Here is a 22,688-nt window from a genome sequence, read left to right on the forward strand (position 1 = left end):
GTCATTTGATTTCTTTTTTGTATACAGCATCAACATTCAGTGGTGGAAGATGTTTTAGGTATGTTTAAAGTAGTAATAAAATACTTTAATAAAAGTCCTGCATATAAGATATAAGTAAAAATATAAAGAACCAACAGTAAAAGTGCTTATTTCAGAATAAAATATATGAGCATCGAGTGCACAACAATGTCTCTAACAATCTTTTGTAAAATATCTTTTGGCCTAAAATTATTTCAAATGTAGATTTTTATGTTAAACTAGCCATTAATGAAGGAAAACCTCAATATAACAGGTGATTTTAAACAGTAGTGTATACTATATATATATTACTTTATATCGGGTAGCTTGTTAATTTCGTCCTGGGGATCAATAAAATCTTGCTGATATGTTAATGTAATTTATTTGTTGATTATATTTTGTATTGATCTGAATCTGGAAAGTAAACAATGATTAAATATATGTAGTTAAGTAAAAAAAAAAAGTACATTATTTGCCAAATTTATGCATTTAAGTACTTGAGTAACTGTATACATTCTCCTCCACTGCGGAGGTCCAAAGTGACCAATGTGTATTAAAAATAAAGTAATTAAAGTGTGAATCTAATACATTTTTATTAATTCACCTCATTATTATTCCTAAAAGTTAATTTATCTGACTTATTTTCACAATAAGAGTTGTCTGTATTCAGTTCCAGCTGTATTTATGTCATAGAATCTGTTTTTATTTCACAAAACCTGTTTTATTTTGTTATTTCATTCTGCCTCCGAGAATACATTTAACTAATTAATTAGATAAACAAATGTTAGAATTACCCTAACTGAATAACGATTCAACATTACATATTCAGTAGTGGTTCAGCTTCACAGTTAGATAATTATTATGGTGATCATTACTCGCTTTAAACCACCAGAAAACAACAAATAAGACAACAGACATTTGCACACAGAATTAAACCCACAAACTTGCAGTTTCTGTAATACTGTTTTATTATTTTTTCACATTTTTATTGACAGAAGTCAAGTATCCAAGGCATTTGTAAACAGTGCGTCCACAAATCTACATTTTGCCTCTCATCAGTGTGGCCTTTCAGTCAGTCGAAAAAACACTGTCCTTTTGAAATAAATACAACACTGATTTTACAAAAAAAAAAGTAGAAGAAAGTAAAACTGAGAATATCCTAACCTATATCTGCCTGAAGGAGCTCATACAGATCCAGATTCAGTCTTTTGTCTGCAGTCACAGTCTGGAAATGATACATGATGCCACATTACTACATGAAAACGACCACACGACACAGGGAGGTAAACGACTCCTTTGGCTCAGAGAGGAGGCGGAAAGGAGCAGAGGAGGATAAAAACAACTAGTGACGCAGTAAAATCCTGGAGCTGGTGTCCACAGATATCAGAGGATTCAGAGGAACTCCAACAACAGGAGGATGAAATGGTGAGAACACCTGAATGACTGATTGTAAACCTCATCTTTAAAATACTTAAAACTGTGTGTTGTTGGACTTTAAGGATACTGGGGGACTTTAAACTAGTTAAAAACACAAAATGTGTCAAAAATACTGGCTTTTTTTTTTTACAGCTTAATTTTGCTAAATTGCTCCTACAAAAAGGTCAGGTCATTGGAGAAGCAGGTAATTAAACAAAATTATAAGTTTTTGGGGGATTTTTGGACAAAATATATTGAGTATATTATGATGAAACAGGTTGAAGTTTTAAAACGTTTTTTAAAAGGAATAGTTCAGCACTTTGGGACTGACTTTATTTCTGAGAGTGAGCTGAGAAGATGGATATCAGATATCAACCTCTTACGCACCTTAAAAGCTTACTAACAGTAACTGGACATTATATTTTTGAGCCTTTTGAGGTACGTCAATTGCAACCGAGTGTCGGCACATTTGGCAGTTTTCTGACATTAACGTGAAGCGACTCTGGCACACAGAGTTCCTCCTCTAAAACCAGATGTGACAAGGTTTTAAAAAGGTGGATTTGGGCTTCATCTGCTAAGCAAGCTAGTCAGAGTTGAACCGATACTGGGCGAGACGTTTCCTTTATTGTTTTCTTTCTTTTGTTTAGCCACTAAATGTGGATTAATCCGCCTCGGAAAATAGTCCCCAATAAAGTTACTCCTGTATGAGTAACATTTGATAAAAACTAAAGTGAGCAACTGTTTTAAGAAATGAATGAGAAATCAAACTATATATTTGTGAGATGTTTCTTTTCTTTGTAAAGATTTATGTCTTTAATGGGAACTTGGAGCTGACAGACTGGAAGTCAGTAAGTATTGAGAGACATTGTTGGTTTTGGTCTTATAATGGGATTTGTTGAGCCTTATTCTTTAACTAAATCAAATTAATCTTGTTATTGATCTAATTAAGTGTTACCCCCAACAAGCTTGTAGCGACCTTCTGAAGGTTTACGGATCAGGAAGGGTGGACTCGACATTTCATCCTCTCGGCGACACCGGCTGAACAGGAGGCGTCACGTGAACGAAAAGTGAAACGTAGGCACAGAGATAACAGAACGTAAAGGGTGGACGAGAACCTCAGTGCTTCACTAACACTACACAGATCCACACCGGAGTTCATCGTGGTTTTGTATTCGTTGTTCTTTATATGAAAATGGAATGTGTGTTTCTACTCTAGTCTACTGTCTCTACTGTGTTGAGTACTGAAACCATGCGTCAAGTTTTCTTCTTCACCGCTTGTTGGCAGGTGTTGGATTGATCACCGACTACATTCCCTCTTTTTTTTTTTTTTTAATTTATGGTAAAGCGGTTCATTCGCGTCCCTCAAGAGTTTTTTCTCCTCAACCGACAGACCGGTTTATGTACGATTATTGTCCTCTACGTACCACAAAAACATCTTGTGAGTTAATCTTTATCTGTAGAACGTCAAGCACCAAATTTCAGTTTATTTTTTTTTTCTTTTGCAGGATTAAGTTTGTTTCACGGGAACCTTGAAACCCGAAAAACATCAGCTCAAACTTGTGTCTCTCATCTTATAGTTGTTGTTGTTTTTCTTTACATTTGAGACTCCGGAACCGTCTGAAAACCCCAGCAGGTCGTCTGACAACGCAGACGTTTCCGAAATCCTAAAAGACTCTTTCGTCTGCTGCACAGTTTTTATCCAGTTTCACAAGGTGCCGTCCACTTGATGGACTCTCCTGTAATTGTAACTGCACACAAAATAAAACATAGAACAAAAAAAATTTGTATTAAATGGACCTTTGGTTGAAAGGAGTTACCTTCTAATTACTGACTTCGGCATTGAAACTGTCGAGTATCGACAGCATCAAGTGCTTGTTCAGATTCTTACTTACTGGATCAGATCATTTGAAAACTCAGGAAATTAGGAGTGTAATTTAATTTTTTAGACATTATATAGGAAAAGTTCCAGTACAGTTAAATGTGTTAAGTAGAGCTGAATTGAGGAGGCTGTTATCCGATCAGTTGACAGAAAATGAATGTACAACTATTTTAATTAATTGCTGTTAATTGTCATTTTTTGGAGCAAAAAAAGAAAACATTACCAACGCGAGTTAGAAGATTTATAAGAATTTGTGAATATTAACTTCATTAAAATAACAACATTAGTAGAGAAGTTTGGAATATTTTGTTTATGTTTATATTCCTGAAATTAAGGTACTGAAAAAGTTTTGCTTATGTATCAGTACCAATAACTGATATTGTATTGCCACTGGTATTATTGAGCATTATTACGAGTATATAAACAATTTAAAAATTGGTTTATAACTCACTTTAATGAAGTTATAAGGAGTTACTTATGAGGTGTCCATTAATGTATGTATCAACTTGAACTGCTCCTATATGTCTCTACTGCTTATAGGTTGGTCGCCCCATTTTCATTTGGTTGTAAACAGGTTCAGTTTTACTTTCTTTAAACCAGATAAAATAGTCTTTTAAGGAATTAAACTAATGACCTGCTGGGTTTTACAGTTCTAACTAGAGTTGCAACTTCTCTAATGTGAAGATTTGCTGGCTGTCTTAATCTTCTGTGAAAGTAAACTGAATATTTTTGGCTTTTGGACTGATGGTTGGACAAAAAAATTTTTTTAAAAGACATCAACATGGACATTGTAGGACATTGTAACAGGCATTTTTCTCTATTTTCTGACTTTTATATTCAAAACTATTAACCATTAATCCATAAAATAATCAGCAGATTAACTGATGGTTAAACTAGAGCAATCTCCACATAATCATCAATTCAAGAGTCTCAAAGGTAAAAATACAGACTGCATGAGACACAGGCTGTATGTAAACCAGCTAATTAGAACATTTCCTCCTGTTAACATTTTTTTTTTTTTGTTTGTGTCCACCGGTCTGGGACAATCTCTAAATGCTGTTCCATATCTACCCAGCAGGTGTCCTCAGAGGACAACGACTGACCCAACAGCACATGACTACTGCATCTTGTATGTATGTGTGTGTATATATATATATATATATATATATATATATGTATATACAGTACATGTAACACTGAACCTCCACAGGCAGCACCACCGTCCCAAACACAGTGTCTTCATTAAGGTCTGAAGATTCAGGGTCAGCAGGGGCAAAGAAACTGTGCAAATGAGGCATTTGTAACAGAAAGTCAGACAAATACGATCTGAGCATCACTGCTGTAACACTGCCTGTCATGAGGCTGCTCTTAAGGAAATAAGTGGATTATTAGGAAATAATACTGCTTTAAGTTGTTAAAAAAAATGCATAACGTGTTACTCAAGTTCTCACAGCTCAGAAATGCCTTGGACTAACCCTTTAAAATGTCACATGAATTTCGGGGATAATCGGAAAATATCACCCCCGAAACAACAGTGGAAGCAAATGACCGCCTTAATAATCTGATTCTTATGAGTGACCGAGGATCTAAGTGTGAAATGGAACCATTAGTGAATAATTATGTTTGTTTCAGGACTCAAACGTGTGTCGAATATTCAAAAAACAAATTAAAAAATTCAAATAAATTTCACAATTAAGGTGAAAATTAGAAAAAGTTTGTGAAAAAGAAAAAATAAGTTTCCTTTGCAAGTTTTTAAAGATGTGAATTCAAACCACAAACATTAAGTTATTCAGTAGTGGTTCAACTTTACAATCAGGTGTTTAGTTGGATATAAAAACTCAAATTATTACGGCATTTCTTTGCTTCCATAGGCTGCTAAATCTCAAACTTTTCACTATTTTACCAACTAACTAATTTTAGAATTTTAGAAGATTTAAATGTGGTTGAATTGTAACAGCTGAAACATAAAAATAATTATAATGCATCTTTCTTTCTCCAAATGCCAGATTACCTTTAAAAAAAGTAGAGATTTTGGTGTGACGTCCACTACACTGCAATAAAACTCATCTAATCGAGGTCTTTGTGTTTGTTACTGAGTCCTGAAGATCTTAATAAGAGAATAAAATCTGCCAGTGCGGTGAAATCAGTCTCCTTTTAAAACAGAGATAAAACTTTGAAACAAGTTGATTTTTTTGAGTTTCAAAGTTTATTTATGACCTTTTGAGTTGTGAGTTTAAGAAACAATCTCACCAGCTGTTCTAGAAACTTTCATTCACATCTCACGATCTTCATCAGCAGACATACAGTTTGTCCAATCGTCATGGATTTTGTGCACTTGACGGTTGGTTTCTTCTGATGAAGCTCATGAGATATGACTGGAGACTCCAGAGCAATTACTAAATGGACCTAGTGTTTCGTCAACTGCTGTTTCCTGAGGTCCAAGAATGAACCTCGACGTCTGAGCAAAGAGGGACGAGAAATCCTTAAAGTGCTCGGAGAAAACGGGGGCAAACTACCAACTGCTGATGAAGATCATGTGATGCTGTCGAAAGCTCCAGATCAGCTACGAAAAATGTACTTGTATTTAAGAACAGGCTGCAAAGATTTTTCTTCTCTGGCAAATTTTTTTCCACCAAGAAATCTTTAGAGCTCAATAACAGACAAAGAACTACCTGATACGATGGAGATTTCTTTCACAGTGTAATAATGACTCATTCTGCACATTAACTACTTGAACTACTGGGGACTGATCTAATGTTGGAATGATTAGAGATCAGTCGACTGACATAATGTAACATTTTATCAAGCAAAAAACACTTAACATTTATGTAAATGTGAGCATTTTCTGTGTTTTTCTGTTTTATAAAATCACTCAAAACTGAAAAATCTCTGGATTTTGAAGCAAAACAAGACATTTGAAGACGTCACACTTTGGGCTCTGAACTGTGATGGGAATTATTTTTTTTCACTTATTTTTTAGTTTGTTTTTTTTAGATTAAGTAATTAATTAATTCATTTTAAAGAATAATAAGTAGATTCATAGATTAAGAAAACAATCATAAGCTGCAGCTCGACAGTGAACGGTAGCCTTTTGGGTACATTACCAGTGATTTTGCTAAAATTTCTCAATTTTTTTTTTTCAACCTGGAAAACTGTTGCCTTCCTTTTGTTTTCCACACTTTAAACTTGTATGCAAACTGTTGTCTGGTCTGGAATGTGGCAAAGAAAACCGCAAATCCTATTCTCTCAGGCAAGAAGCTCATTACCCATAAATCATTGGGACTACTGTTTAACAATTAACCAATATGACGCAGGGCGAGAAACTAACTTTCTACCCAGGATCCAATCCCTAAAATTCCCCAGCAGCTTTAATTTCCGGAGCTGACGAAGAATAGACAACTACACTATGACCTCTACGTTGATGGTCGACTACGTCTGCCTACATGTTCAGTACAGATGTTGCTGTTGGTAGATGATTATCTCTCATTGAGACTTGTTAAGTAGTCAGAAATACAGTCCGTTTAAGAACGCCTTCCCAGTCCGACCTCGAAAAACGTCTTCAGGCGTAGTTTTTCCCGTTCTGTATTCTTCCAGACGTGTGGAAGGACAGCCAGGAATGTGGTCAGGAGGAAAATGCCGATCCTGTTCCTTTTCAGGTTAAACCACTTATCAGGGTGGCAGTCAGGAGGGGAAACAGCTCGGATGTATGGATGCATTGTATGGAGCTGGCAAAAGCCAAAACAATCCGACTTCCAGCGGTAATACTACGCGTCATTGTGTCAGGGGAGCAACAAAAGGCCTTGCATCGGACAGGAATGCATTCTGTGCGTGCCAAGCTGCTTATTAGCCCAGTGACCTGTTGTCCAGTTGGGTTCTTTTCAAGTGCTTTTAACCCCAAAAAAACGACCAAAAAGAACAAACCAAAAAAAAGGACACTAAACATTGTTTTTCACATAGCACCATGCCATCGGTTTCCAGTTTCTAACACTTAATTGCAGTGTATCACATTTCCATAGGTTTTTTTTTTCTTTTTTTCTTTGTTTTGTTCCGTGAGAGCGCCGATATGCAGTGTCCGGAAAACAAAAAAAAAATCGCCCGCATGATGGTGAAGAAATAAAAACACAAATGAAGAAGAAGCACACACAGACAGAGAGGTGAAGGGGGGAAGCCGTAGGACTGACGAAGCTGAGGTATCTGTTCAGGTGACTCTTATTCCTACAGGGTGACCACAGTCTGTCTGCGGGACGTCCAGTGTGTCAGTGTGTGTGTGTGTGTGTTTGTACGTATGCTGTACATGTGAGGAACGTGGTGGCAGAAGGCACATATTGCCGAGGTGAGGTGAGGTGAGGTGAGGGAGGGCGGGGGGCAGGTGGGGTTTATGAGCGATGAACTCTCCTACATCCAAAGTGGGGAAGCTAAGCCTTTGTCCGCTTGTTGCGCCGGCTGGTGGATCACAAAGAAAACATGAGGCCGCTTTCAAAATTTTCACCAACCAAGCAGATTTTTTTTCATGTCAGAGGAGGGTCTCCGGGCTGGTTGGTCCCCAGATTAGTCTGACTTTTCATCATCGGGCCGGAGGTTCTGAGTAAATCAGGACATCCAGGTGATGGTTTTTTCGGTGAAGACGAAACTTAAAAGCCACTTTGAGTGTTTTACCAGCCAACAAGAGTTATGAGATGAGAGCAGGACCCCCACGTGATGATTGGTGCCTTTGACAGCAGCTAAAATCCAGCTGACTGGATTTCAGAATAAAAGAAATGTCAGTGGGTGAGACCTGCCTCATCGCCCACCCCCCTTCTGAAACTCAGACTCGGACTGAAACGTGTTCCAGCGAACGGGCCGGCGCGGGGGCAGGTGGCGGTGCAGGAGACGGCGTGGCCGGAGGAGGAGGAGTTATTGCTTTAAGCTCATTGCCAGGGCAACTCTGGGTGCTGACACCGCGGTTGAGGGCTCCGGCGCGTGGCGGAGCGTTAGCGTGCAGGGCGTTGGGGTCGGTTCGGGGGATGTTGACGGGGCAGGAGCGGGTGCGGGCGTGGCCCTTGTGGCCACCCGGGTGGCAGACGAGGCTGCCCACGGTGTCAACGGGCGACAGGTGGCGCTTGAGCCAGCGCTCCACCCGCTCCTCCTTGTACTTGATGGAGTACCACGTGAGGAAGATGAAGAAGAAGCCGAGGAACTTGAGGCTGGCGGCGAGGCCGAAGTAGACGAAGCGCAAGGAGGTGACGTCATACTCCCAGCAGGAGCCGTGGACGCCGCAGTCCTGCTGCCACAACATGCAGGTGGTGTCGATGACGGCGCCAAAGTAAATGGGTGTCGGGATGTAGGCTGAGTGCAGAAGAGAGGGGGAAGACAGGGGGGAGAAAGGAAGAGAGATGAGAGGAAGAGGAGGAGAGAAAAAGAAGAAATTGATGAGAAGGAAACAGAAAAAAGAAGTAATGACAGGAGAGAGAGAGAGAGTAAAGAAACAAGAGATGGGAAAATAGTAAAAATACAGAAAAGGGTAAAAATGGTGAGAGGAAGTGAAAAGAGATGAAAGGTGAAAGAGAGGAGAGACACAAGGACAAGAGAGAGAGAACAGAGAAAACTCATGAGCAGAGAAATTTGACCAAACTAAGGATAAATCTGAATTCTGTTATTTTTACTTTTGCACTTGTAAGAAACAGATGAAAAAGGTCACAGTTGCAGCAGATGAGACATCCTATACTAGCTCCAAACACACTCCTTGCATTAAGTTTCCCATAATGCAAAGCATCGTTTATTTCGCTGCCTGCTTGGTTAATTCTGACTGATTGATACTGACAAGCAGCTTTCTGAACGTCCCGTACATCAAATCCAATTTATCTCCTTACCCCTTATTCAGGAGAACGGTGATGTCGAGGCATTAAAGAGACAACATCTTATTTGCTAACGCTAAATCAGCTCATTGCTCAGCAGTTACAGAAGCACATTCTCTAAGTCCATTTACGATCAATGTATTTAGCTGACGCTCTCATCCTTGCGTACGGCGGGACTGACACGGACAACACTGCTGGTATTCTACCTTTTCATTTAGACTTTTTCCATGTAAAAAAAACCCAAATACAGTAAAAAAATAATGATGATAGAAATCCTCACCGAGAGTCCTGAGGAGAACAAACTGCATTCCCAGAGCAAACGGTCTTTCCTGCTCCGCTACAGACCTGCAACACATAAACCACACAGATAAGTCCAGACTGAGGAACACCATGATCGAGATAGAGATAAAGTGAACCAAATGAAGTCATTGTTACTTGTTTTGAACTACATGGACAGCTAGATTAATGGGATTTACTGTGTTTTGTTAGCGTGTTTCAAGTTGGGGAAAAGGAAGCTGTTTGTGTTATACCAAAAGAATTTGACCTCCATAATCATCACGTACACAAAGGTGTGAACATTCAAACTGAAAGACTAAAACCAGACAGAACTGAGCCCTAAGACTAAGAATAAGAACTCCTCAACTTGTAGCTTTCCATCAGCATTTGAAGCATCATATTGCCTTTAACTGTACAAACAAGTGATAATCATACATAAGATGATGATTGTTTTTTGGCTCCAGTAACTGCTGGATCAAGGTTGGTTATCTGCCACAGAACTTCCAAGTAAGAGTTAAACATTTACCAGCATTTGCCAACCGTTTTAACTCCTGTTTGTTACCTTGCAAACAGGTAAAGTAACAGGGTACGGATAAGACTGAGTTTGATTCCTGTATGTGTAGGATTTCTGACTTAGGTGACTTCTGATGGCAGTTATCAGTTTAAAAGATGCATGATTTTCTAAAATTCTACACTTTGGGAACGTAAAACCAAAAGTAAATACACTTCAGAAGGTTTCAGGAGATTTATTTCAGAAAATAAGTTCAACAGATCAGTTTTGTTATAAAAAATATGACAGTGAGGAGGTCATACCTGAGGGTGACGATGATGGCGGAGGGCTGGGCGCAGGCAGTGATGAGCGTGACGATGAAGAGGAAGATGAGGAAGGGGATGAGGGTGCTGCAGGTGCGGTCGCACTTCCCCGACACGGCGTAGCCATTCTCGTTCAGGTAGGTCTTGACGATGACGAGCTGCAGCTGGTTGCTGCCCTGACCGCTGGACGACGGCGTGATGACCTGCCGGCTCTGGACGCAGGCGCAGTCCGAGTAGTTACGAATCTGGAGGGTAGTTAGGGAAAGTGGAGAGGAGTTTTAGGCACTGAAATCATAGACGTTCAACTGCATTATCAACGATATCGGTCTCTTACCCCGGTGCTGTCGTTGGCGACGCTGCTGCAGCCGGCCAGGCAGGGGTTGAAGTACGTGATGCCATCGGAGCCGCAGACCGGAGCGTACTCGTGGATTTTACAGCCACAGTTCACATTACAACCTCCTGTCAGGTTCCTCTGGGTCATGGTGAGAGTAGGTCTGAGGAGAGAGAAAATTCACAGCAGTTCTTTAGCTTTTGCATTTTTAAAACTCCTTTTTATTTCTTTTACTATATTTCAAGATCGCAAGAAGCAAAGTGTAAAGAGTTCATCTGAGTTATTTTCTTAGTTAAAGACTAATAACTCTCCCGGTTGAATCTTAAGCAAAGATGAGCAACTAGGACAGAAATTTCTTTGAATTCAAAAAGGTAAAATGCTGCGGACATTAATAAACTGAAGGAAAGACAACTACAACTCCCATGGTGCACTTCTTTAAAAAAACATCCAATCACAGAGCTAAAAAACCTCTTGTGTTCTCATCCAACTATGAGCTGAAGCTAAAGATATTCTGGGTCAGTTTTCACAATAGTTTTGGATGGATCTTCTCCATAAGCAGCTGAGGCTCATGGGTAAAGTATGTTGAGCAATCCGCTGTGACAAACTGACAGAGAAAACTCTCAGTTTGTGGAAATAGTGAAAAATGATCCAGTACAGTTACAGTCCCTGTAACATTATAATATTTAGTGTGACATGATAATGTTAGCATATTAACAATGCTGCAAAAGAATTCATATCAAAATACAACTCAGGCTAAAAGAAATGTGTAAATGCTGTTGTGAACTGAAGTCACGATCATCTGGAGACCTTAAATGTCCGTACCAGATTTCATGGTAATCCATAGCGGTTTATATTACTTCAAATGCACAAACAGACCAACCAAGCAACCCATAACAACCAATATTAATGAACTGTATAGAAGCTAAACAGAGAGAACAAGAGTATCTGATTCTGATGAACTTTACTGTTCACTGAAAAAGCAGCAAAAAAACATAAAAAGGTTGAGAAATACGTGAGGAGGGAAGGGAAATGGAGAATGGACAATAAAAGAGGAAATGAGTGAAGATAAGGCAGAATAAAGACGGGTTGGAAAGAGAAATGAAAAGCGATGGATGAAGACAGAAAGGATGAGGAGAGACAGATGTGGAAACAAGACATAAAGACGAGAGACGAGGAGGAAGTGAGCTACAAGGATGAGAGATTAGAGGGATGAAACAAAAAGGGAAGGAAAAAGAAGGCCGACTACAAGACGCAGAAAGATCGATAAAAGAAATAAAGATAACAAAAAGAACATTAAAGAAGAGAGGGAGGGCAGGAAGGACAGAGAGACAGACTGACGGAGTAAAATAGAAAAGACCAGAGGGAGAAAACACAAGAAGAAAAAAAAAGAGGGCGGTCAGCCAGAGATCCTCTCTTCCAAGCTGTCCTTGGACGTTTTCCATCGTTGCCATGTAATCGCTCTCAGGGACGCTCTGTCCAAAAGAAACCGCCTCCGTTTTACTGGCTCGCTATCTGTTATCCCTTCACCGATCTGAACACTCACTTCCTCCCCAACATCGGTCACAGATGGGGCGATAAAAAAAAAAAAAACTACCACTGACTCCCGTCACACCGGGAAATGATTTAATAGGAGAAAAGGCCAAACTGCAAAACGGCTGTCTGTGATATGACTGAGAGCTTTCAACAGACACTGTTTACTCCTGGAATTACCACCAGAGCTGAGAGAGGAGTGACCCCAAACCACAAAAAACTGAAACTTTCAAACGTCTCTATGTTGTATTTAACCTTTAACCAGAACCAACGATTATTTTTGGTACCGATTAATCCAGTGCTTGATCTCTTGGTTGATCAATCGGTCAATAAAATGTCAGAAAATGATTAAATATGGCCATAAAAATGAAATAGGGTAAACACAGATCTTACCAATGCTACAAACAAAGGCTCCATTTCATCTAGTGTAGCAGAGCATTTCTATTTCCTTACTCTGTTTGACCCAAAGCAACGTACCCTTAACTGTTATCACTGGTAACTGGTTACTGACTACAGTTTTCCTCTAACAGTAACATTAATTTGGCCACAGCACAGGCTAAAATACAATTAAGATTTAAGAACACAGATTATTTCCAGGATATTTAATTAGTTTAATCCATTTCCACGACTGGAAAACTTGAACCCCAAAACACATGAAACTTAATTACTGAGATAAAATCATATTTAAGTGATTTTAAGGCCTAAAATTCTGATTTCTTGACTTTTTAAGACCCCATGCACACACTGCAAGTGATAAATATATATAAACTCAGGGTATCGTTTGAAGGTTTTAGAAATTTGACCCAATAAAACACCTAAGTTTTTGTATCCACTTCAGTAATTTTTTGACTGAACTCTGCTAAATAGTCTAAAGTACCTGATGTAAGAATACATGAACAAGACTTCGTATCAGAACCCGATTGCGGGTTTTGAAAAAAAAAAAAAATTGAAAACATCCAGGTAACAACAGATGAGTGTGTTTAGCAACAAAAGGAGAAAGAAAGTGAGAAACCGACTATTTATGCGCTGAGATGACGTTCCGGTGGTCACCACGGATATTTCTCTTTCTCCACCTGGCCTCCCTCTTTCATCCTCTTTCAGCCTCTTTCAGCCTCTTTCATAATTCTCTGTTTTTCTCTCTGTGGGTGTTTTTTTTTTTTTTAACTCTTCCTTCGCAGTCTGTTTATCTCTTACTTCTGTCTGCATGTTCTCTCTCCTTTATGCTTTGAGAGTGTTTGGCTGTCTCCGTCCTCCACAATCACATCACTGTGGAAACCGCGCATCGACCACTCGACGCACAGCGTAAATGTGTTCGATTCAGATTAGACACAAAACAGACAGCCTCAAACACTGCAGCGGCGTGGTTCTTCCACGTCAGCAGTGAAGCCTGACAACCCTCCACTTCCCCCCCCCCTTCCCTCCCTCCTCCCAGCTTCCCTCCTCACCCGGTGGTGTAGGGGATGTTAATTCCTCCCAGGTTGATGCTCTCGCAGCCCACGATGAACAGCGTAGAGAAGCAGAGCAGGGAGACCCCGCTGCAGATCATAGCCAGCTTGGCCGACTCGCGGGCTCCCAGCTTCAGCTTCTTAATGATGTAGCCGCCCAGGACGATGCCCACGCCGGCGCTGGGCACAATAATCACACCTGAGGGGGAAGAGAAAAGGCACATATTAGAAATTCAGAGAACTCTCTTCTCTATACGCCGCTTGGTGAACTAACAGAAAGTTTTTATTTTAAGCTTTTTACAGGTAATGATGGCGTAGAAACATGAGACAAGGCAGAGAAATGTGGTTAAATGAGAATTTACCAGCTTTATGTCCCATGTGTAGCTTAATGATGATGTTAGAAGAACAATAAGAACAGGAAACACCTCCCGTTACTCACACTCTGCAGTGTTCACACATTGTTCCAAGATGGTTATTCCTGCTGCTAGCCTTGTAGTCAACAACACTGAGGCTCAATAACCACATTAACCCCCCCCCCCCCGTCCTCTGTAAGTGTGGATATTAATTAACTGTTGTCTAGTAGACTTATCTTTGATCTCAAATGCACAATCTTGTAGTCTAGCTGGCTTTAGTCATCACATTGGTTGGCTATATTGCTACATAGTCTAGCTATCGTGAAAATGTCACAGCGGCTGAGTGAGTGAGTTTGTGATGTGGTTGATAAACGAGGTGGAGGATGAACGACAAGCAAATAATACTGATGAAGTTTTTCAGCCAGCTGTATGTACAGAAGCAAGTGGCAGGAAGGAGATAATAATAATTTATGTGCTTTGTGTGGTGCAGACATGAAAAGTGACCACAGTGTCTTCATCTTTTCGTCTCCATACCTTTTATAAATGCACAATCTCTAAGTTCTGTATATTATTGTGATTGAGCTGTTTTTGAAAAAGAAATGCCTTTAAATACAGATTACAACAGACCCTGCCTGTGAAAATGAGTCTAACTCAACTTCTACTGTGTTTAGCTCCTATTCATTTAGATTCATTATCTATATTAGTGTCAATAATGGGTCTAAGCAATGGAGGCTTTGCAGCCACGTTGCCAGCAGTTTGTTGATACTTCTACAGTTATACAGCAAGGGAAATGTCCTTTGGACAAAGCAGCAGAGGAAGCTACAAAACAGCTTGACCTTGTTTTTTTAGCCAAGCAGTTCCTCTATTATTATTCTATAAGGCAACATTTTACTTCAGCTGTAAATTCAGTTCTAACTGTGGTCTTTGCAGTCTTCACTATCTCTCCGATGGCATGACAAATCCTAAAGAAAATGTAGAAATCACAACAACAGCCTCCCCCGGACAGCATTACCATGACAGCACACATTTTTAGTGTGGGTGGCCCCCGAAGGGAGTGGAGCCTCTAACCCAGGCAGAGTTAGTGTCTTCTCAGCACAGTACATGTTAGATAATGTCCTGTCCTGTGCAGCTTTATGGCCATGCAAATCGTATGTTTATGCAAATCAGTGTTTAAGACCATAATCAGTCGGGTTTGGAGTTTCTCTGGCTTTTAACTTCCCTCAGAGCAAAGTCTAGTCCATGACATTTTCAAAGTGCAATGAGACTAGATTTATTTTCTCAAATAACATACTCTAAGTGATGCTATACAATTTTGAAAACAGATGTCCTTTTGGTTTCAGACATTTACAACATGAAAGATGTAATTTTCTGTAAACAATGGTTCAAATTCTTGCTTGTGCTTGAGATTTATGTCTGTTTCCGTGTTTTGTAAATTAAACTTTGTCGTTGGAAACGGTCTGAAAAGGAGCAGGCACATTCAAAAAATAACATCTGTCTATCACAGACGAACATCAACCAATAAGATCAATGAACCAAGTTACGTAGTCAAATACAAGACACTGCTTAGTTGCATGTGTTTAAAAATTGCCGAGCCCCGGTCCTTCAGTGACAGCATCAGACTCGGAACCAGAGGAGGAGACAACCGAGTCTGGGATAGAGCCCGGCTCCGAGACCCAAATTAAAAAGGCCAAAATATATTCCTTCAAACAGGACTGGCTGAAACTATTTCCCTGGCTGAGGTAGAACAAAGGACGTAACGCAATGCACTGCGTGTACTGTCAGGAGTGCGGTCAGAATATGGTCGGAAATAGAGCATTCGTGAGCGGGTCAACAACGAAAAAAAAAAAATAACATAACATGTCTAAAAACACACGATATGCCGTGACAAGTGTGTAGAGAAAGTGGCCCCTCTCCCAGCTGCATTTCAACGGCAGGTACTAGTAATTATTATTATTTTCATTAATAATTATTAAATATAATAAATATAATTATGAAATTTTTGAGTTTGAAATGTTCAATTTCAGTTCAGTGAAGCAATTTAAGCACAAGCACTTTTATTTGGAAATGTTTTATTTTGCTTAGTGTTTTAGTTTGAAATTTCAGCTCAGTGAAACACTTTAAACACTTTATTTTTCTTTTTATATATAATTGTGCTTCAAATAAAGACAAACATTTCTCTACACCTTATTCTTGTTTAAAAATCATTCACATTATATGAAAGTTATGGAGAGCAATAAAAAGGTGACCTTACGGCGTTAAAGGCAACGCAATGAAAAAAATGGGTGCACCTAAAAAAAAAAAGTTAGGCGCACCAGTGCAACCAATGCAAAAAGTTAGTCTGGAGCCCTGCTCTGATGTAACTGATGCATGCAGCATCTACACTAACCACTTTAGCAGACACCACGGTTGTTTTCAAGCAAACACTCACTTCTTGATTTTAAGGGGTGCTAGACAACTTTTAAAAATATACACAGTGTTATATTTTTAAAAAAAAAATAAAAAAAAAAAAAAAAATAAAAAAAAAAAAAAAAAAAAAAAAAAAAAAAAAAAAAAAAAAAAAAAAATTTTTTTTTTTTTTTTTTTTTTTTTTTTTTAGTTTACTAAATGATAGAAAAGCGGTCCCTTTAGGAAAAAGGTTGCCGACCACTGCCAGTAGTTCCCAGTAGTTCCTCATAGGACACTGATTGGTCTGGTAAAAAACTGTGATTGGACATAAGCACGTAGCTTGAAGCCAGTCAGGGTGGATTCTCGCGTGATCTTGTCCAGCTGCCTTGTGAGGTTGGTGTTCAGGGACACTCAAAAAAATACAGAACAATACAGCAAGACTCTAAGAATCCAACACTTTATCCTGCTTATTCTACCGAGGGAACAGAACCACAAACCCTGGCAGGTGGGTGCTAGTGCCTTGCTCAAAACTCCACAGAGACTGAACAGCAACGGATACCAAACTGGGTCCTTGAGCAGGTTCCCAAGGAATATTTTGATTTCACCCACTAGAGGTTGGCTTAATATGAAAATACTGTATGTATGAGTGGCAGTTTTAATCACAGGCTTCGCAGCCCACTCCACCTACAGCTGAGACAGTTATGCAACTCGACACTGAAATATTTCTAAAAATAAAAGTCTTCTAAGATGGAATTTATTTGGACAAAATCGTACCAATGCAAGTATGACTTAAAACAAAAGTTTCCAAAACTATATAAATGCAGATTTTGTTGTTTTCATGGTACCTGCAAGTATGACTAACAATGTGCTGCTGCACTTTGACGACAGCAATCATAATCATTTTATTCAAAAGGTGAGCGTCTTATTTTGTAATTAAACTCATTATAATCACATCACAGCCAAAAAACAAGCAGTGTGAGAGTAAATATTTGAAGAAATTATCACATCTGCTTGCTGTTCTAAGTTCAGACATCCTATAACCTGGAGGACAGCGTCTTCATAGACACACACATATATATATATATATTGTTGGAGGAGGCATTAACAGAAGCTACCGCACTTAAACTGCTAGTGCCAGATGAAAATAGACAACTGTGTGTCATGATGGTGAAATAATACATACATATATTGTTTAAGCTTGTGTATCTGCAAACATGTCAATCCAAATCTATAGAACGAAACAAAAAGGTGCCACATAAACTTCCAAATGTGGAAATACTTTTGCTATCAGCGTCTACAGAATACCAAAATAGCCAACACCTCTAAAAAAAAAAGGCCATCGTTCCTCTCAGCTTCTTGTTATCAGCCACAGCAGTGAGACGCCTCTGAGTAGCTCTCTATCTTTAAGATACACTCCTGACAGTCTTGAGGATTTCGTTGACACACAGCTTTACTCCTCTACGGGCTGCTCATTTAACTTATATAACACTTAGATAAGCTGTTCTATAGAGTAGTCAACAAAGAAGTGGCCTTTTCTTTAATAAGACTTAAAGCCTGTAGTCATGCTGGAGGCTCTGTGAGGCTCCTCTGTTGTTTTATCCCTGAAAAACAACCAGCTCATCCCACAGACTTTACTCTAAGAAGATGTCTAAGAAGATGATTATGATGATGGTAGAAAGCTTCATAATGTAAAGATTAATAACTGTCCTTGTCTGCAGTTTGAGGCGCCCTGTCAACAGTTTTACAGACAGATCTTTTGTGGTGAAAATGCTTTTTTGCTGCAGTACTGAAGCTGAAACCGCTGAACATTGTTTTGAGCTACAAATCACGCTCGCTGCCAGAAGAAAGGCCATGTTATAATGCAAATCATATGGGTCTTTCTCTGGGGGCTGTATCCTACAATTTCTCTCACTTTCCAAAACTAATAGTCCAACATTCACAGTAGAACCCAACCGATACAGGATTTTTGAGGCGAATATCGATCACGATTTTAGAGGGGAAAACAGTCACAGATTACAGATAAAGCAGCTGATATAGTAAATGTTTGATCTGGAATGAAAATAGACCTTTTATATAGGGACTGTGCACCAATTTTGCACCTATATGACTATACAAAGATAACTTGCTCTCTTAAAACATATAACTTTTATTAATATGTTAAATAATTCAACAGACACACTGTCAATTAATTCTAGCTTCAGTAGTTAACACAACATATGACAGCTCAATGTAAACTTGTTATTAATGTACAAATGTCGACATGCTGCGTACAAGCATGTAATGTATTAGCCTGTATGCTTGTTTAAGCATGTCTGCTTTAGCATGTGATTGTGCTTGTTAGTGTGTGTGTGTGTGTGTGTGTGTGTGTGTTTCTAAAAGTGTGTACTGCACTCAGTGCTCTAGCTCTATGTCCCAAGAGACCCCTTCATTTGAAGACCAGCAGTTTCTTTATTATTAATGTGTGTTGGCTTGCAGCTCTGGGCCGACAGCCTCTCCTCCTCTGCTCTAAGATAAAACCAGCAGAGCACCGCTGAACAGGCAGATATTAAAGTCCTGGGTGGTGTATGAATATTCTGGTCTGTCTGCATCCTGTCTGTGCTGCTGTAGAGACATTAAGGTGGAGTTCAGAGGAGAAGGCAGAGAATAGTTTTGTCTTTAGGATGCTCAAATTCCTCCCAAATGTGAGAGTTTTATGAGTTAGAAGCCCCATTTTTGAAACATCATTTTTAAAAGAGAGACAACCAGACATCAGTTTTTCACACAAAGATATCAGAGTGGGTCATAAATATAGATTGGGTGATGAGGTAACTTTGCTGCTTTAGTACAGTGTGGCGTTTAAGTTTAAGCTCACCGGTGTAGATGCTGGCGCTGGAGGCTGGGATGCCGAACTGAGACTCAATGAACTTGGGGATGAAGGTGATGAAAGCTGTGACTATGGCGCTTTCTGCCGTATAGGACAGGCTGACGAACAAGAAGGTCACGTTGCTCAGGATCCTCACTGCTGCTTTGGGCAGGTCTGAAAGAGGAGGAGGAGGAGGAGGGGGGAGAAGAAGGGCAGACAGAGAGAAGAGTTTGATTTTTTTTTGTTGTAAAGCAATTATCTGTTCCCAACAGTCCACTCTATCCCCACAGTGTCATGAAATATTGTGTGGTGGATTTCTCCTGAAATATAGAAGATATTATTACACTTAGGCTAGATGCCACTAAATCTTACACACTGGTCCTTTAACATGCAGTCAACAGTCCATTATGTTCACAGTACAGGATGAGCACTGACAAATCTTTGTCTATAAAATGTCAGAAAACAGTGAATCCATCACAGTTTTCTGACATAAAAATAAATAAATATTAAGCTGACAGTTTTCAGATTAGTCAGAGGACTCAGGAAACCAGCAAATAATCAGATTGGAGAAAGCTAGAACTCGAGAATTTTGACATGTTTTCTTAAAGAATTACTCATAATGATGAATTTATGTCGATTCAATAATTAATTAATTGTTACAGTTCTACTTTTTATTAAACCATTAACCACCGTTAGATGTTGACCTGCTGGACTCATATTTTAGAGCCATGTAAAACTGACATCATCGGTGACATCAGCGGCCCTCGCCAACACGTCGCAGTATTTTCTGGTACCTTTGATGTCCTTTCCGAAGCCCATGGATGAGGTGACCGTCTGGCTCTTGTTGTTGCTCTTCTCCTTGAGGACGTCGTCGTCGCTGGACAGGTCGTCCAGGCTCACCTTTTTTCTCCTCTTCTTCTTCTTGTGTCGGGGTGGCAGCTTCTTGGGGAAGGTGAACATGGGGAATATGACCAGCAGCATGGCCACGGCGCACAGCAGGAACCCGCTCCACCTAGACAGACGAGGGAGGATCGACAGTCAAAATACAGGAAAGTGACCAAAGAGAAGTGAATTCAGCTGAGTCAGTCGAAGATGAGAAATTTTACTCGTCGCTCCATGTTATCGAAGACGATTAGTCTGGTATCATTTTATCTCCGTGTCTCATTATTATAAATAAACAAGCTTTAAACAGGTTTGTGCAAAATCTCTAGTACACTCAGGCATCAACTTCCTGCTATCATCACCTATAATTCATGTAGGAAGCCCGTGGCTGCTAGCTACTGAGTCACCGGTTATGCTGTCGGTAAAGAGAGGATGGCATCACTGAGCGCTGTAAATAGATGACTAACCGCATCTCAGACATGCCAACTGATTTACAGATGGGTATAAGACGTCTACAAAAACTGTACCCAAAGAACAAACATGCATCTTATGTAAAGTAATGCTGCCTTTTTGGAGTATATGTGGTTGTCTTCATTGATTAACTCTTATGCTTCAGCTTCAGTAGTCAGGCTTTCAGCACAGAATTGAGCAGAAACAATGTGTGTTCTGCCTTTATAGATTCCCATTACTGATTTTTGGAGAGAGGATTGTCTCTGGTCATGTTGTATAACCCTATGAAGCTTTGAGACGTCCACCACTGAAGCTAAGGTATTACAAGTTGAGCACACACAATGGGAAAATAGTCCATTTAACACTGAGTAAAGATCCCAAATTCAATCCAAAGTTAGATTTAATTAAGGGCCTGGAATCTCAGTACCGACCAACACATATTTATCATTTAACGTGGCATCAGATTATCATTATTTCCTGCAGTTGCTGGAACTAGAATCATTTGTTAAAAGAAAAGGCTGTTGCTACTGTCAACAAACCCCCCCCCCAAAATATACCAAAACCAACTTCTCTACTCTGTGGCTTTCAGCTCAAAACCCATCAGTTCCTAATAATGATGTACATCTTTAAAAACCTATATATATACACGTTAAAATAAATCTTTTAAAAAGGCTCAGTAATTTCCCAAAAGAGCTGCACAAGGTTTAAACAAACGCTACTCTAATGAGAGGAAGTAGTGCATTTGTTGGGGACTATTTTCAGCTGCGGATTAATCCACACTGTGAGATTGAGTCAAAATAAACGTCAGTGATTGTGTTTTGTTGACGATGGGACAAATAAATAATATCACCAGACTATTTCTACTGAAACACAGGTAGTATACCAGCACACGTATATTACACTTCAACCAGCCCAGATTTGTTCTCACCAGTTGCCGATGAAGCGGGGGTCGCTTTGATCGATATTGACAACAGTCTTCGGGTCCACGTAGAAGCCGATGAGGACTCCTCCCAGCAGGTATCCAGCCGCTGGACCCAGTGCTCCCATCACATACATGATGGCTGAGGAGAGGAGAAAATAGATTGTGCTCAAATAAAACATCAAAACAAGCCGACAGATATAAATTCCCCCACATATTACCGTCTTATAAAGTACAATAATCGCCTTCTTTCACATCCAGCAGACACAGACTCTCCTTTAACTCCTGAGAAAGCGTATAAAACCTGCATTGTTTCTATGGGCCAGCAGGGGCAGCTCTATTGGCTGCAAAAAAAAGTCTGATAGTATTGAGTGTTATGGGGGAAATAACTGCTTATCACTTGATTCATGAGCTCAGTAAACAGTCTCCTAATGAGTTTATGGTCTCAAGTTTTAGGTTTAAGTCTTCTTCCATACAGCATGACATTCATTTTGTAAATAATGGTCCCATTTAGAGTAAAATAGACCATAAAGCAGGGCATGCTTTCTTAGTGAGTCCATCCAGCGCACAACACCGCCTACGTCACCTCTGAATGAACATGATTTTAGATGATTCGTCTGATAATAAGTATTGTATGTCAACTTCTGTAAAGTTATTCAATTATCTAAACTCAATGCCTAACTTTAACCATTATGTAACTCTTTGAATCAAACTAATCTAGCATTAAGAGTGGGGTACAAAAGGCCATGTGTGTGTGTGTGTCATGTGAGCAGATCATATGACTGTGTAATAAGGGCCTGCTTGAGGCTGAGAATAAGATTTCTCCAATTAGAGGGAATTAACATCTTAAAGTCTTTGGCTGAAGTTGAAAGTGAACACAAAAAATCCAGTGGCGTGACTCAAAAACTCAAAGCTGGGCCAAACTGAACATTATCCAACTGTCCTGGGAACTTACTGGGAGCTCTGGGTTCATGTCAGTAGCAGTTTCAAAGACAGCTCATGTAGAATTTCTAATCACTGAGGTCGTGCTTTTCAAAATAAAATGACAACTTGCTAATGATGCATCGACAGCTCTGGCGGCCGACTGTGGGGACTTAATTGAAATCTAATCTTCTTTTTATTTGTGGAAAACTTAAAACTAGTGTATACTGGTTTAAGTTGAGTAAGCATAGATCATCTGGTTGTTGATTTCTACAGACTGGAAAAACTGCAAGAAGTAAAAGAGACCTTTACATATAGTTTTAGCTATTTTATAGTTTGTCTTTGCTTTCTATAATTTATATATAATAATAATTTGTATTGTTTACCTTTGCAT

At 39.4% G+C, this 22,688-nt stretch overlaps 1 protein-coding gene across 2 annotated transcripts in view; it reads right to left on the minus strand.

Annotated features, from left to right (window-relative positions):
• Positions 1–968: 968 nt before the first annotated feature.
• The window catches only part of LOC127353385 (solute carrier organic anion transporter family member 5A1-like), a 37,817-nt gene continuing 16,097 nt past the window's right edge, over positions 969–22,688 (minus strand). For both annotated transcript variants that reach the window (XM_051382616.1, XM_051382701.1), the window contains 8 exons: positions 21,383–21,515; positions 19,917–20,134; positions 19,132–19,296; positions 13,543–13,741; positions 10,571–10,730; positions 10,237–10,481; positions 9,428–9,492; positions 969–8,638 (listed from right to left, as the gene is read on the minus strand). In XM_051382616.1, the coding sequence (XP_051238576.1) occupies positions 8,118–8,638; positions 9,428–9,492; positions 10,237–10,481; positions 10,571–10,730; positions 13,543–13,741; positions 19,132–19,296; positions 19,917–20,134; positions 21,383–21,515 (1,706 nt within the window). In that variant the 3' untranslated portion in view covers positions 969–8,117. The remainder of the gene's footprint in view (positions 8,639–9,427; positions 9,493–10,236; positions 10,482–10,570; positions 10,731–13,542; positions 13,742–19,131; positions 19,297–19,916; positions 20,135–21,382; positions 21,516–22,688) is intronic.

This window comes from Dicentrarchus labrax, unplaced genomic scaffold (genome assembly GCF_905237075.1).
Source record: "Dicentrarchus labrax unplaced genomic scaffold, dlabrax2021, whole genome shotgun sequence".
Lineage (NCBI taxonomy): Eukaryota > Metazoa > Chordata > Actinopteri > Moronidae > Dicentrarchus > Dicentrarchus labrax.